At 33.8% G+C, this 18,291-nt stretch overlaps 1 protein-coding gene across 4 annotated transcripts in view; it reads right to left on the bottom strand.

The window, feature by feature from the left end:
• LOC117104396 (sodium/potassium/calcium exchanger 3-like) overlaps positions 1 to 18,291 on the bottom strand; it is a 44,081-nt gene that overhangs the window by 22,818 nt on the left and 2,972 nt on the right. For 2 of the 4 annotated variants that reach the window (XM_033245234.1, XM_033245230.1), the window contains exons 2-4: positions 6,065 to 6,187; positions 5,095 to 5,171; positions 3,985 to 4,059 (exon numbers count right to left, since the gene is read on the bottom strand). In XM_033245234.1, the coding sequence (XP_033101125.1) occupies positions 3,985 to 4,059; positions 5,095 to 5,171; positions 6,065 to 6,187 (275 nt within the window). Of the gene's footprint in view, positions 1 to 3,984; positions 4,060 to 5,094; positions 5,172 to 6,064; positions 6,188 to 7,991; positions 8,074 to 18,291 lie in introns of those variants that run through there. The other 2 variants (XM_033245233.1, XM_033245231.1) reach the window with 2 other exon arrangements.

Here is an 18,291-nt window from a genome sequence, read left to right as displayed (position 1 = left end):
GAGCAAAAGCTACAATAGAAGCTGCGATTAAAAAGTAAAATTTTACTGGAGGGATAACATATTATCTTAACACCACATTAAAACTTGCATTTCACTATGAAACTGTTTAGTTGCTGAAATATGAATATAATGTGTTAAGGACTTCACAACTAATGATTGATTTGGCTTATTCCCATGAAATTTTAATGAAGAAGCGTAGAATTAGAACACCTTAAATGCATCTTCACGTTGAGGTATTTCATCCACGTTGCCAATGCATATGATATAGGACATAATGTAAACAAAGATGAAAGAATGTAAATAAGAGAGTCCATGGCACAAGCAGCAAAAAGGAGGATGAGATTAATTAAGGTACATCAAATTAATTCAAAGAACTTCAGGTGGACAAATCTTTGTTCATTTATATGGTAATATCTCAAATAGAACTTTGTATGCACATGATGAGTCAAACACATTAAAGGGATGGAACATGATAAATAAATTGAAATTTAGTCCCAGGGCAGAAATAATCAGCAATAATTATAACTGAGATTGCAGCATTAACTTAGGAGTTGCATTTGTCATTGTATCCCTTTTCATCTCCATCATTTATCTCTTCTTATGAATCTTTAATATTGGAGTGAAGTGGGTGCAACAACTGTGTAGTCACTCCCCACCCACCAAATCGGAAAAGGTTCACATTTTCAAGACAGTCGAGAATGTACTGAATATAAAATATTTTATTTTCTGTAATAAAGGTTATGAGGGTATCTTAAAACAATCTATCATTAGGCATCATTTGGGAATTGAAGTTGGCATAGTAATAAAAAATCGAAGCTGCGATCCAACTGGCTATGTCTTCCGGGGATTGTAGTGTTTCTCAATTAGACCATTTTTGCACATCTATGCACCACGGGAATCCTGAATACGACCCTGTTGTTACACAGTATTGAGTGGTGAGACCTACAACAAAACTTGGGCTTGATGCAAATGAGGCCTGAAATAAACCAACGGCTATGTTCACAAACACCATCTAGGCCTAATGGTTAGCAGGATCCAGAATGTGAAGGGAATATATCTCACTATGTGAAATCATGAAGGTATCATAGGCTTGGATTTACAGAAAGAACAGAAATATTATTGTGCTTCACAAGGTTGAAAGATCCTGGAAAGCTACTGATTTTAATTAAGATTATAAAATTCAGATTTATCTTTGAATATTTTAAGACTTTCTGGCAACCTTTTTGGAAAGTAAAATATTGTGAAAATCTTGTACCTAAGGCCATTTATCCTCTACCAAGATAAAAATTTTGCTTGGGAATTTTTTAGTTGATCTTAATATTTTAAAAAGCACGCTACATACATGTATAATGGTAATACCAAATATATATTTTAATCTTAATTATATTTCAATGTATTTTATGTTATGAAGCAAATATATTTATGATATATAAAACAAACTAACCATCCCATACATTTTATTATTAAATATAACAATTAAATATCCTGTATTAATTGAAGAAACATTAATGATGATACTTATTTCTATATATATATATATTAAATAGTAGGTTTAAAATATACTTATATAACCTCTTACGTCTAATCTACATAATTACTGAAAGATATCATGGTCATATTAGATTAGGAGCAATTATGCCAGTCACATGGAAAAATGGCTACTAAATGGATATGTATTTGTACAGAACATATTACACATCCAGTCCCTTTACGCTTCAGCAGAGATCAACGGAAGAAAAGCTAACCAAATATCCTAATACTAACAAGAGTAAAAAGACAAAGCAGCAGAAGAGCAATAAAACACAAATTGTTTTGTACCTACACAGTGGCGGATCCAGGAATTGAAAATATAGGGGGCCAAGGAGGTACTTTCACAAATGAAGGATCTATACCACCTCAGCCCCAGCCGGTTGGGCTGAGGTAAGAAAACTTATGGCACTTCTAGATGGCTGGAAATTGCACTCTCAGACATAAAATATTTTTAATTTATTTTTTAATTTTTTAATTTTTTAATTTTTAATTTTCTTTATATCTACATTTTTAAAAAAATATTTTGAACAATTTAGAAGGGTGACTGGGTCGGCTGGAGGGCCCCCTTTGTGAATCCAACACTGAAGGCAACATGCAATGCTTGGAATAGCATAGTCTCAACTTACTGTCTATTCAGTAATCTTATATCTAAACTCTTGATTACTTTCAGTACCATACTTAATGTCAACCCACCTCATTAATCCTTGTAATCCTTACTAGTGGGTGCCACATTGTATTTTTTGTGGCGCAATAATAATTTTATATTGTTAATCGATGTCGCATTAATTTAATCATGCAAATGGAGTAAGTAAATTCTTCATAAGGAATAGGATATGCAAACAACTACAAATCAAAATTCTGTAGGGTAGGCGATAAACCATTGAGGAACATGGGGTCAAACAATATAGAGCATGTGTAAGCATGATGTAATGTGAAGATTTGAATGATAGAAGTGAAGGGATTGTCGGAGAAACAGCAATAGCTCTATCCACGCTATCAAATTTTCTTTGACAAAAATCTGTTGTAATGTATGCCTATATATAATAATGACGTGCCTATATATGGTCATATGATGTCATCATGACCATATTTAGGCAAATCACATGTTTTTGTCCAATAACATTTGATAGTCTGTGTTGTGTTCCTGAGTTGTCGTTGAGACAGGAACAGGCAGACACACAGACAATCAACATACTGTATGTGGCAAAGACAAGCTAAACCAGTCACTCGTCACAAATCGTGTTTCAGAGATAACGGCCAAAACATGATGAAATGTTAACATTTTTGAAATCTATTTTCTTGCACTAACTAACCTTTAAATATACATCATGATATGCTGTTATTTTTCCCATTTTCAATGTTAAACCAACATTTTTTAACAATTTGGTGATGGTTTCTGCCTGAGAAATGCCCAAAATCATAAACTTTAAAGGCTGATTTCTCGAACATTGTTCTTTAAACAGCTCTATATTTAAACGCTTGTAACTTCATAAGGAAATGTCAGATATATTTAATTTTTAACATTTTATAGCTCTCATTTTCACCTTTAACTATGTATTAATAGCTAAAAATCAACTTTTGTGTCTATGTACTTTATTCTTCATAGGCAGATCTAAAGGGGAAGGGGGAGGGGAAGAGGCCATGTTAGCCTTGGCCCCCTAAATTTTTGAATTTTCTTTTTAAATGGAGAAAGAAAAAAGAAAATTATATTCAAAGTCTGGGAGCGCCATAGCTCCCAGACTTATTTCATTATTTTTCACAATTTAAAAAAAAAATGTTAATATATATGCAGAACTAACAAAAATAACAAAATAATTAAAAAATAAACCAAAAAACTAACATATGTTCGGTTATCTTTACACACAAAACATGCATCTTTACCGCTCGGCCACATTTCACCTCATATACATATAGCCAGTAATATTACACCCCTATAATACAACGACAACCAGCGGATACAAAGATATAGCGCCACAGCAGGGCGAGGGTTTGTAATCTCAGATTATCTTGTTATTAACGTACATAGAATTTTTTAGCTTCCTGTGATTACTTCAAAAATAAACGGTATTATTCCTCCACAAATGAGAAATATTTTCTCTTTCTAATTTAAATTTTTGTAAATTATTTAAACAATATTTTTTATTGTTTATATATGATTATTATTACTGATATTAATTTTGAATTTATAGATAGATATTCCACTAAGGAATAATCAAATTGTTAAAAACCTGCAAAATGAGCAAACCATCTTCTGCAAGTGATTACCTTACTGACTATATTGTTTTTTTTTCACTGTGGTCCTTTTTCCGGCAACTCTGGGGAATGGTCAAATTCCATCGATAATGGTGCCACTTAACAGACCAGTCAAATAAATGTTCAGTGGAACGTATCAATACAGTTGGCATTTATTATTCCTCATTAGTTAAGTAACTGTAATCAATTATCTTTAATTACCTCACAGATCTTCTCAAGCGATGACACAAAGTAGTCGTCACACACAATTGCGAGAGCGATGAACATGTACACAACCTAAAATCAAAAATATTCAAAAATATTTTCAGCTGGTAGTTTCTTTATGTAATATAGTATACTTAATATACTAATGAAAAAAATAAATAATAAATATGAATTTTCCTATTATATAAAATTACTACCACCCAAAAAACATCACTAATTAAAATAATAATTTTAACTGGTGAATTAAATTTAATTTAAATATTATTATTTGAATAACAAAACTTTATCTAACTATTATTCATAATGTTTTACAGTTTTATGTTAAATCATAAAATATATTCTTCTGATTTGCATTATTTATATTATAAATTATTAAATATTTATACACAGCCTAACCAAACTATTTATATTTTTTGAGTAATAATTAATAAGATAATAATGTATTACATTACTTTATTATAATTATTACAGTATTCATAAATGTTTTATGATTATTCATATTATATATTTTTCGGATTTGTTGGCAGCAAAACAAACATCAATAATTAATATAATTATTTTAACTGGTCAATACAGAAGTTTATCATAGTTACTATTTGTAATGTTTTACAGTTTTATACTGAATCCTAAAATATAATCTTCTGATTTGCATTATTTATTTCAATATTAAATATTCATGAACAGCCTAGCCAAAATATTTATATTTTTTGAGCAATAATTAATATAATATACAGTACCTGTATTACAGTACTTTATTGTACTTATTATTCGTAAATGTTTTATGATTATTCATTATATATTTTTCAGATTCGTTTGCAGCAAAACCATAAAGATGAACATCAATTGTTAATAAAGTATTCATAATATAATACTATTTTCTAAAATATATTAATATACTACATGAAATGTACCTTATAAACTAATTATAAATCATTAAGTAACATTTATATTATATACATATGTTAATATTAAACATGTCACCTTCAAATGTAATGTGTGCATATGTTATGCATAAAATATGTACATTTGATGATCAATAAAATTTTATATAAATTATGTACCTCAATGTGATCAATACAGTATATTTTATATGTTCAGTGAACTTACAACACAGATGTGTACGACCAGAGCACCAGTCTTTCTTTGTTGGTTTGTAAATATGTCTGGAGGAAACTCATGAATTGCTGTGAACATAAAAACAAATAATTTATTAGTTATAGTCAATCATTATCTTTATAGAATGTAGATTTATTCATATCATATAGTAAAATATTAACTTTACTTTGGTCATTTCCCAATGGTGTCATAACCCAGGGGCAGCATGGCTGCAGGAGCCTCAAAAGTGAGGTCTGGGGCCTGCTGAGGCAACCAGCGGGGTCTAGGGACAGAGCCCATGGTGGGGTTTGCGGGGTAAACCCCAACCCCTGTCTGATCCCCCTCTTGGCAGTAGTGGTCATACCTAATGTGGTTATTGTTTGCATTTTTTTAAAGATAAAGAAAGCTAAACACAATTTCAAGTGATTATTCACATACTACAGTAAGCTTTATAAAGAACAATACCCTGTATGGAACCTAAACATTGTATATTTTCTTCATTTGTCTTTCCTACTGATCTTTGTAACTTTTATTCATTTTAACGCCGATTTCTCCTTACCATTTTAACTTTTTTTTTACGTTTTAATGCTAACTTTATTGAATGTTTTAGTGTTCTTAAATTTGTCTTCATTATGTAGTATTGATATACAATTCTATTTATAAGCTTTTACGTATGTTATGATTTTTTTTAATTGGGTTGCGTACACACAAAAATTTCTAATTACAAGCTTTTACGTATGTTATGTTTTGCAATTGATTTTCTAAAATTAACATTATATGTTTCACCATTAAACTAGGGTACTTCCAACAAATGATATGGTTGACTTGCTATGGGTATGATAGAACGTTAATAAGTGTTTTGACTGTAGGGGTTTAGTTCTCAATCTGTCAAAGACTGTTTAATACTTCTGTACATAAACCAAATTTAATCACTGTTTTGACAAGCAATAGTAGAACAAATTCTTTGGATATTTTTCCTTACTTGGTGGTGTACAATTCTGTCGATCTAAGTGTTCATCTGAAACGTCGTCATCTGAAGAGTTATCCGTTTCAACAGACATCAGATGTCGTCTGAATAGAATGTCATCCCCACCCACAGTTTCTGCTGAAATAAAGATGTAGGCTTAGAATAAATTCAAGATCAATAATAAAGAGTTAAAGATGAAAATTAGAGCTATAAAATAGTAAAAGAATCATTTAAATCCGGCATTTCCTTATGAAGTTAAAAGCATTTAAACATACAGCTGTTTAAAGAACAATATTTGAAAAATCAGCATTCAAAGTTTATGATTTCAGGCATTTCTCAGGCAGAAACCATCACCAAATTGATAAACTTAATTTTTTTTTTCTTCTTCTCTGTTGTTGTTAAGCGCCTTGAGGTTGTGTCAACGTGAGGCGCTATATAAATCCAGAATTATTATTATATTATTATAAAAATAACAGCATATCATGATGTATAAATATGTAAAAGGTTAGTTTAGTGAAATAAAATAGATTTCCAAAAAAACTCATACAGTACAAGATCCTATTCTCCCAAAAGAAAGAAAAACAAATACTGTAAAACCTCAAGCAGATGCCCAACGTGCTAAATAGAGAAAACACCCATCACATAAAGAAGCACGGCCCTTCTTAATTTCGTAAAAGATCTCGAAAAGGAGCCCATCCGAATAATCCTTGATCCGAAATAGAAACCTGGATGTGCTTTTAATCAAGATAGTATGTACAGTATTTCTTTTTGAGATATACTCAATTGTCACACAGAAATACACTGTTAAAAAAAACACTAGGTTTATAGTTTATGTAATTTCATTTACCATTCTTAATTGAAAAAATGATGCTTCTATTTTTTGTGAGTTTTAAAAATATTCCACAGAATTTTGGATTCCATGGTTTAAAAATGTCTTCAGTAGTCCTATATGGTTTTATAGTAATTCCAACTATTTACAGTATTCATTTTAGAAAAAACACACCCTCCTACCACTCATTTCAAAAATCCATCCGAGAATCCTGAAAAAAAAGAAGCCCATTGGCTTCGATTCAAGGTTTTATGGAAGTTACTAAAAGGCTAATCACAATTTTGACAGATTATGTGATTCTGAAATTTTGTTAGTCTCTTGAATCCTTAAATTCAACTCACTTGTTCAATGTCATACACCCCCCACCACCAACACACGCACAAAGTCAAACTTAGGGTCATAGCACTTCCCTGTACTACACTACTCTCAATCCAGGATTCAGGACGCTGTAGACACTATGGGTTAAAAAGTATTTAAATGACTCCTGGATATGTACCCAGAGAGGGCTCAATAAATTTAGGGGCAGGAGTTTCCACAGGAGGGTCCAAACCAACTTGGGCCAGCTGAATAGAAATATAGGGTGCCAGAATAATGTTCTGTGGAGTTCATCATGGGAAAGATTTAATGGTTTAGGTTGCCCAAAATTATGTTTCTAAACCACAATATAGGGATTGGTAATCCAACATATGGGGGTGGGGGCATGAATAAAATTAAGAATAGGGATCGGACATCCACAAAATCTTACATTGATCAATACAAATTAATATTTCCAGTTCGACTATGCGTGTCCCACGGGGTGGGGAAATATTTTACCCTCTTCCCCCACCGCGCATCCCCCTTCAAGTCTGTTCGTATGACTCCTCCTCTGGAGCACACAGGGCGTACAGGCCCTTAGACCCTACCCCCTAGTCCTAGTCGCACATTGCCTAAATAAAGCAGTTACTAGCCTAGACTACTACTGGCCTAGGCTAGGCCCCTAGGTAGGATTCTGTTCACAATACTATAGGCTAAATAATATTATGAAAAATTACAAGGACCTACGTAAATACATTATTCATAAAAAAACAGACAGAATAATACTAATATAAAAGAAGGCATCCAGCTTAAGTATACCTATCCCTAACCCCGTGCTCTTCTACCTGTAACTACTACCACTACCTGCCTAAACTAAAAAATTTAGAAACAAATGTAAATACTGCCCTCTATTTGTTTATATCTTGCGGATAAATTGAAGTAGTACTGTACGAGTCAATTTTCAAGGAGCCTAACTAGTATTTCGTTTACATGGTTCCATGGTAAAAGAATAAACAAATTTAAACATCAGTGTCTGCTTGGTAATCCTTCATTAAAAAAAATACTCATTTCCACATTTAATCAACCCCACAATACAGTTTACAGGTTCCATAACTATAACCGGTACTGTAGTATAAGACTATGTACAACTGCTTAACCTAAATAAATGTTGGCCTACCACAACAGAACACCCATAAGAACAACGCAATAATAAAGCCAAAATGAGATGAATGATCCTCGATTCCTTAATTGCTCTTTAGGTAAGACGAGTAAAATGCAATAAAACTAGATGAAGAGAAAGGGTAGCCCTATGCCTACGTACTTTTTTTTTCTAAAACAAATAGCAATGTGTTTTATTCCAAATGATAATACCGTCGTATGTATTAATATTATTACGCTAAAAGCTCAGTGGTCGTGTGTTCACTGCATACTTTCTGTATTCATGGAGCCTGGTATACCATATAAATTTTCAAATTGATTTAAAACAACAATTTAAAAAAAAAAACTAAAAATCCTATAGCTATAATTAGACAAATTTTAATATTCTTTATAATATTGCCTATAAAATTCATGTTGTCCTCATTAATTGTATCTCCTAGAATAGACATATAAATTGCCAGTTATTTTTCACAATAAAACTGAAAAATATGGTGGTTGTTAGCAAAAAAAAAAAAAAACTACGTAAAAAATAACCATCCAACGAATGACCGGTATATGAACCTTTCCTGCATATCATTTATCCTTCCAGGGTTAATAGGCGGTTAAGTAGACAGTTACTATAGCTAAACACAATACTGTATTCAAAATACGGGGATTGTTGCCAAACAAAACTACAGTTAGACATTACTGTTAAAAATTGCATTTTATTTAAACAGTTAAAGATATCTGACTTCAACATGACTACCCCATTTGGTATGTATCTAATGCTGATTAATAGATAAATTGGTCGTCGACAAAAACTTTCGGATTAATTCACGTAATCAAGCTCATATTTTCCTGTAGAAATTATGGGAAAATCGGTAATCCTTCAACCGATGAAATCAATAGTAATATATTATAACTAAACTTGAGTTCCAAGCGAAGCGAATGCAGCGAAGTAGCTAAGGTCACAGCATATAAACAACCAGTCCATAAACAGCAAAGTATAAAATTACTACAGATTAGAGTCGCTTTTATATTTGCACGAATTTTTGTATATGAACACTCCTTCTATGCCCTATTGAAGTAGTTGAAATATTCGTTGCAATAATTTTTAGTGTTTCTAAAGTCAACAATTTAAGTATCAGAGTGTATAGGCCTATATCAACTGAGTAAAAAAACATATTCTAACCAAAATCCACTTTTGATCCTGATGTCCTTTAACTCAAACGGATTTCATGATTTGCTTACTAGAGATTCGCGTGCCACGGGTCTAACGAGCAGTTGACCTGGTTTCATGAGGAACACACATCAACTTTCCTCCATGCATCAACCAATAAAAAATTGCGGAATATGTGTCCAAAGCCATAAACCAATCGTCTCATCCAATCGTATTAACGGAATACCGTATCACAGCGAACAGCTAGTTTCTATGACTTCTAATAGAGCAAGTAAGAATACTGCTTACTATTATAAGTAATAAACAATGCAGACATAACACGGTATAGGCCTATATATAGAAATGAAATATAGCGAACTGCTTTTTCTAATTTAATCGAATATAAATATTTATACTTATTATAAGCCTATATATTATACAAAATATATATTTACATTGTACATATATATACATATATATAGGCCTGTACATATATATATATACACATATATACGTATATATATACATATATATACATACATACATATATAAATATACATACATATATACATACATATATACATACATATATATATACATATATATATATACATATATATATACATATATATATACATAGGCCTACTATACATATACATACATATATATACATATACATGTACATATATATATGTATATCTACGGTATCTTTAGTGTTACATTTCTCCAGAGATTCCAGCAAATATAATCTCGGTACCATCACATGTCATTTAGAGCTCAGATATGCGTGTGTGTGTGTGTGTGTGTGTATTACGTTCGCTCAAAATAACTTTGTAGATCAAAAGAAATTATAACATAACGTCATACATATATTTATAGTATCTGCTTAGATATACTAAGTACTGTAACCACTTGAAATAATATAATAATATAGGCCTCTGCAATGAATTCTAAAATAACGGCGAGGTATACTGTATTCCCGTAGTGTGGATACACGAGTTAAGTGCCTACATTGCTGACACCCACGAATGAAAATCAAATCATATACCGTACAGTACAGGCTTTACAAAAATCAATGGCATTCGAACATCTATAGTCTGAAGGCACCGCGTGGTGGCATCGCACCTTAAACATATCAGAACAGCAGTACGGTACTGCACCGCTACAAAATCGTGTCTACTTCGATAACTGTGTTTAGAAATTAAGCAGTGAGAACGGGAAGAGTGGCATTTAAAATGGCTAAGGAGTCAAGCTGAAAATAAATCAAAATATTAAGCTTGGCCTGTAAAATCTATTTGATGGAAATAAAGAAAGTTTACATATTGTATGTTGTTAAAATATTAAGTTATAACTTTGATTTGAATCTGATTGGTCGGTTTTTATTTGGTTCTGTAAACATGGATGGGTGAGATTTTCTCATCAGTACTGGTATTCTTGAAAATGATCAATTAGATCGAAACGTTGAACATCAAAATGTCTCTGTCTCTTTTCGGAGTTACTGTCTTTTTGTTTTGTGAAAATAACGTGATTTTCATTGAAATAGATTGCATCAACAGTCCTGAAATGAATGTTAATTAAAATAGTGAAATGTTATATTGACCTGTCACACCGAACTCATCGGTCACTAATGAGCACCTTTTATGTATTTCTTCAATCATACAATTATGTAACGAACAGACAGGAAAAGTTTACTGACGTCTAATCGTCCGATAGTCTAGCGCAAAGGTAGCTCTACGAATTGAATGATTGGGTTGATGAATGGATGATGTTTGTAGGACAACGTATGACTCTTTTCCGAACAAATCCGAAATATATGAGAAAACTTTCTACGTAAAATACAAGCTACATACAGTTATAATATTTAGAAAAGCCAATGTCTAATGCTGTACAACAGCAGGGGCGGATCCAGAAAATACCTGACGGGGGCACAAAATAAAGTTCACGCCGCCACGCCCACCTCAGCCCCACCATGGTTGGTGTAAATAAGTGGTACCGGTATATAATCGAGCTCTCCTTTCACCCACTGCTGGATCGCCAATGAACTCATGGGTGCACTCTTTTTCCCTCTTATCACTCTTTAACTAAAATGTTTGTCCCTCTTTTTATTTTTCGGCTTGACTGACGGGGGGTGGGGGAGAACACGGCCCTCATGCCACCCCCACCCCCCTTGCTGGATCCACCACTGAAGAGTATGCTTGTCTGTTGGATAGAATTCAACGACATGTTGCTATATTGTGGTTGCTATATTGTAGCTCCCAAGCCCATGACACTCAGTCACTCTATGCATTGCCGAATCACTCAGACATTAACCTATGGCAAATTCTCCTCAAGCCTTGCTCTGCTCCAGTAGCGGATTCAAGAGGCAGCAAAACTTGCACTCCCTACCCTGACATCAGTACCACCCCCCCCCCCAAAAAAAAGGCTTCACGCACCGTATATATGTTTAAAACTATTTTATCCATGTTATCTCTAGGCCTACAGAACTGACCTCAGTTAAACGGAACTTCACAAACATGAGTGTATGGGGGGGGGGGGGTGACGCAAAGCTCTATATATTGGACCATGGTCAACATTTAAATTTTGCTTTTGGCCGAGTTTTGTATTCATCAGTATAAAAGTAAGCGCTGCGGTTCAGAGTTTTGTCGACGCAGAGGCACCAGCTAACATTTTCGTACGGTGCAGTTGCGTTTGCTGTAAACATTTGGAAAAAGGCATTACGGTAATTAACAAAATTATACTTTTGTATATACAAATAAGCTAGAAGCGTGCGAGTTTGTTAGGAACACACTGTTTAGCAGTTACAGATCCGTTGTGAATTTGTGTTACGATTGCATGCTAACCTAATGGCGTGTATGGTAAAACAAATGATGTTTACTATTTTTGGAAATTTTGAATGGCATTTGTTTACATGGAGAAATGCCGTATGTCTTTAGGACTTATTTTATACGTATAGGCCTTATCACAGGTATAATCAAATACAATATGCATTTGCAATTTAAAGTCTATATTTATGAGGTTGGTTGGATGGTTACATCGAACTGTTATTATAAATATGCAAATTATCCACACAATCGTTGAACATAACGTTAAGTATCCCTCAAGGGTTGTTTATTGTCTGTTTATTCATGAATGTTCGTTATATGTATAGTGGCTTACGTTATGTAACAAAAATATTATTTCGCGTGATAAAATTCGTATAAAATGAGTCATGTTTTGTAGCAGATGATGTGACTGTTACAGGGGGCTCATTCAAATGATTCTCACAAAATACAAGAACTTAAGTTACAGTGACCTTTAAAGCAAATATTTTCTTCCTCTACGATTACGAATGTCTAGGAGCTATATACTAGAATCTATGCTTGTAAATATTTCCTCTAAAGCATTGGAACGATTAGTAGAGAGACACACTCTCCCAAGTATTCATACAGACATTGGCTATTGGCTTGTGTGGAAGGCTGCCACCGTATTACTATTGCACCAGCCTCAATATATCATCATCTTTCATCTTTTTTCTAGTACTATTAATTTTCCATAAAACTTGTTGAACATGAGCGCCACATACCGGTACTGTTTGCAGCTGGCGACACTTAGCCCCTAATTGCCATCATCCTCCTCACAAGTCAACAGATAGACGTGTTGCAGCATCGTGATGGACTTGGTGCAATGGTGTACACTGTTGCGGCATTCAAAAAAAAATACGATTCTCATTCTCACACGTTGCCAACCATGTGCATGAACTTACAACCTAAGGATTTTCATTATGCATATGACACATGGGTCTAATGTTGAAAAGCCTGGTTTATAAGCGATTGTGTAGGTACCTACTATCTGTGCGAAGCACTGTACTGATACTAGTCACGTTCGAAATGATTTGAAAGTTTCATGTATCATTGATTACATGCTATTTGTTAATTAAAGCATTGCTTATAGCTTACATAAAATCAGCCTTATACTGATCGAACCGTCGCACACGACACTTTACCGAAATGGCAACGGTAAATCTTATCGAGTGGATCGGATCGCAGACTCCATAACGTACGTAGCATTTCATCGACAGGAAGTGTCACAGAGCGTGGTAACAATTTAGAAGGCACGTACTGCATGCACATCGATTGCATTCAAGGCCTTAGATCGATAGTGTCTAAAACAGCTAAAATTACCTCAATATTCGATTATTTTCTCAGAAAAAAAGAAACAAACCGGGTAGTGTAAGTGTAATTACCGCAATTATTAATAGGGCCTAACCATTAAGCATAAAACATAGTTTGGGTTTTTTTAGTATGCGGCTTGGTGAGGGGCATACTTCTATATTAACATCGAGCCAACGTCACGATCTACAACAACAGTTTGTGATTTACCATTTCCACAAAACCCTGATGTACAGCACAGTACAGTGACGTCATTATATTAATTGAATACTTCGGTTTGGGAACAAGATTCATAAAATAATCTATTTTAGGATGAAGAGAATCTCATAATCATCACTACCTTGCGTTTCAGTAAATATTTTAAGGTGAATCAAATGGTTTAATTATCGTACTAATTCCAAACAGCTAGGATATAATTTAATGTGGTGGGAAAGTTAATAGAACAAATTTAAACACAAAGTTATTACCACACAGGCCTATAATGATGGCAGTAATTAAATAGGTATAAGATAATAATATATTTACTTTCTCCAGTAAAACATCATGAGTACAAAACATACAGAGGAGGGGATCAGACGAAGGGGTATACATATACATCATAAATCAACGATTCCCATTAACATATCTCTGTTAATTACCATTACCATACATATATATATATATATATATATATATATATATACACACATATATATTTTTGTGAAACAGTGCTCAATCCCACTGAAAAATCTATCTCTTATACACATCTAGATGTGTATAAGAGACAGATTATGCACTTGTCAATTGTAGTCCAAACTTCCATGGAAACTGCTAAGTGATACGCACGCGTAGTGCTTCCATCAAGGAACCTCATCTCCTTGGCCTAGCTCTCACGTTGCTTCTCCGATTCAGACCTACTGTAGGCTAAACCTTCAAGTAGGTTTTATCCTCCAATCATTTATTAGCGAGGCATTTTCCCAGGACTACGGCGGTGTGGCGGGGACTTAGCCGGGGATGTACATTAAAACGATGCTCCGCATTGCTAGGAGGTGGCCGGGACTCTCACATGCATGTAACCATTTTGGAAATTACATCCCCTGCTAAGTCCCCGCAAGGCCCAAAATGAGGATAAAAATAGGCCAGCAAAAACTTGCCAACTTTCAATCCTCCGTGTTTTTACAAATACTCAAGTTTATGAAGTCATTAACACATTGTACCCTTACAAATCTACAACAACTTTGCTACTATTAGATAGTAAAGGCGTACATGCCTCTATTCAGTTACTGTCTCTTATACACATCTAGATGTGTATAAGAGACAGGAGGAGCAATGATGTAAAGTTCCCTATCAAGCATAATCTATCAACGTAAAAGATCCTTCAAAATTTTGAAAAAAGTGATATCTTTTTTAACTAACATCTGACTGATTTATACTTCCTTACATAAAATAGGCCTCTTTGTTATAGAGAACTCGACTATGTATGACAACGTATCGGCAAGCTATGTGAAAAAAATTGTTATAACAATTATGACTTCAGATGGTACAAGTCCTCCACTTTCTGTTCTTAATAAATTACACAAAGGGTGTATGTGACGTCACACGTTTGCGAAGTTGCAATTGCAGATCACTACCGGTATAACAACATGATTATAGATCCGTATTTCATTGGCATTATAAACTAACACTCACTCGAACAATCATTATTACTACTTGGCAAACCGCATATCAATAAAATACGGAAACAACATGTAGCGAGATTTCCATTATATAAGAGCCGGCCCTCTCCCCTCCACCTTTAAATTATTATTATTATTTAAATTAGTTTCAGAGTCCATTTCCTGCCATCTAGAGGTGCAATATACATACAATTTTGTACTTCATCCACAACCACGGTGTTGAGATATTCTGTAGGCCTACTACTTCTATCTGTAAAATTCCCTCCCCCGGGCCCGGTATTTGAAATTCTTAAATCCGCCACTAAAGAAATTAGGCCTATCCTATGATAGATATTAATGTTGTAGGCCTATGCTCCATTATACATGTTTCACCAGCAGTAGCCACTAGCAAAGGTCACCAAGTGTTCCTATCGCCCTCCTACAGGAATCGGTAGATTATAGAGAAGATTATCAACACTGGTCACATGATAAATGACCTAAATTTACCCAGGGAGTTGTTATAGGCCTACTATAACAACTCCCTGATTTACCTAAGGAAAGCTATCTTAATCAGTCTACAGTTTCAACTGCAGATCCAGTTACTTGTTTCAGTTGGGTTTGGTTTTGGTGGGGGGGGGGGGGGGTCAGAGTTTTTTGTGATTAAATTTACTTTGGTTGGCCCCATTTTCCCATTTTTGAGATCTTTGTATACAAATCTTACAATACAAATCGACAAAAATATAAGAACACTGAGCCTGGGCAAAATTCTACTTAGGTGGTTCTTATAAAAAAGTGCTTATATGATGGTTTGAAATTTAAAAAAAAAGTGTAGGCTTACAGGCATATTAACTCGGTCGTGTTAAAAGTATCCTTGAAAATAGGTGCCAAAATAACATTACTAATTCAATTACTAAAACGAGACTCAGAAACGACGGCCATTATTCCCTTCTGTCATCCTGTTTTCGATCTATATACGCTCCATGTATACAGTGGGCCATTGATCACAAATGATGACACCCGTAAGTCAAGTGTGAATTCCACGCGTTTCTCCGTTATAATTGTGTTTGATATTTTCCCATTTAAGTAAACGTAATAACTGGACTTTTGACGTCATTTTCATGGATAGTGTACTCCTAAAATTGTCTGTCATTTAACATTCATCCAAGAAGGTCAAATCATACACCGACTCACTCATGTACGCCAGCTGTATATGGAGCGTCAACAAGGCAAACACAGCGTTTTCAGGATTAGTCGATGAGCTCCTCGACTAAAGGTTTTGTCCTGTATTTGGCTACAGTAGTCAAGCCAATTACAGAACATGATTTATCGTAGAAGACGAATTCAAAATCAATTAATGCCATCATTGTTTTTTCTGAACGTTGGTTTACATTATCATTGTAACGGAATCACCCAGCTTTGTTCTTCTGTGTGTGATTAGTTGCGATCAACCGAGGAAAATAATTAATAAAACAAACTTCATGTGATATGTTTGCGACAAACCAGTTCGATTTTAGACGTAGTTTTAAAGATTGCACCACCAGAATTGAGCGCGTGCCATGATTTTAAAGTTAATCCTAATAATAGAGCTGTGAATCGATGGAAGACATTTAGAGAGATTTGGATAAGAAGGTCGATTTCTTAGTTTAAAAAAAAAAAACTCTTGTTAATTGGGGCTGTTTAAATTGTTGCCTGATTGATGTAATATCTAGGTTGTCTGATTTTCAGTTCCCGAGTAGAGGTAACGTCTTTTTCTCCGCAGTGCATTAGTAGTGGAGCCTCTGGCTTATCAACTGATATAAATTGCTGGCACCCAGTTGCCATCGTTGGAAATATCTGCGTACATGCCTCTATTCAGTTATCATTTTGTACTGTAGCTTGGTGGTTAATATGCTTGCCTTACAATCCCATATGTCTAGGGTTCAATCCCTGTTACGGTACATGTTTCATTTCTCACGATTAAATCCTCTGCTAAAGACACACAATGAGCATTAACCATGTCTGAGACAACTATCTCAGATTATGTGGAGCACGTTTGTTATACGATTTCTTCCATTCTGTATTTGGCGATTCACTTGCTGTTACTGTGCTAGGAGTTTTTAATTTTTTTTTTAGTTTTAAGTTTGTTTTTTTTTGCTAGGAAAATTTAATCAATGTTTCTAATATATTGGTGGCTAACCCTCGAATGGCAATTATTCGAGCATTGTTTTTAAAACAATTTTTAACAAGGGACTATAACCATGTTATCAGACACTCTAAGTCATATGATAGTTACTCGTATGTATTTTATTATTAATAAAAATTGGAGTAAAGAAATATGTATTGTATTTACTGTTGCTGGTATATCATATGGTACCAAACTTAATAGGCCCCCTATGTGCATGTTTTACTACTATGATGCCTATATCAGGGTTGAAGTTGTTGAAAACTAAGGGTGGGTGACCCTTCCCGCTTATTCTAGTAAGGTCGGCTGAAAAGCGGGTGTCCTAGTCTTTAGGCCTAAAGAAATAATGCGATGCTCGATATAAACTAAAAAAGATTCATTAAGAGGCTTATAGATTAATTATATACAAAACAGAAAACGTGCAGGAAAAAGTCCTTGCCAAAGTAAACGAAACAGTTCGAATATTATTATTATTATTAGAGGAATAAGTTGAACATTTGACATCGGATGCATGTTGGTGACTTAAGTAATTTCAAATCTGCTAGTAATGGGTTTCCTTCATCCGTGTTAACACACCGCCAAACTTGCTTCCGCCTATTGTACACAATTTATCTGCATTAAGTAAAATTTAGGCTTAAAAAACAATAAACATTTTGAACATTCAGTTGGTTCATAGAAATGCAAATCATTAGCATATATATATGTATGTATGTATGTATATATATATACATAAATATATATATATAAATATGTATATATAGAAGATATATATATATATATATATATATATATATATAAATATATAACTTACCATGTATATATGTATATATATAAACATAGGCCTATGTATACATACATACACACATATATAGGCCTATAT

Source organism: Anneissia japonica, unplaced genomic scaffold (genome assembly GCF_011630105.1).
Source record: "Anneissia japonica isolate Jap-2015-1 unplaced genomic scaffold, ASM1163010v1 scaffold287818_len932483_cov186, whole genome shotgun sequence".
NCBI classification, from domain to species: Eukaryota; Metazoa; Echinodermata; class Crinoidea; order Comatulida; family Comatulidae; genus Anneissia; species Anneissia japonica.
The sequence above is the reverse complement of the archived record's forward strand: the minus strand, read 5'-3'. Positions and strand labels throughout refer to the sequence as shown.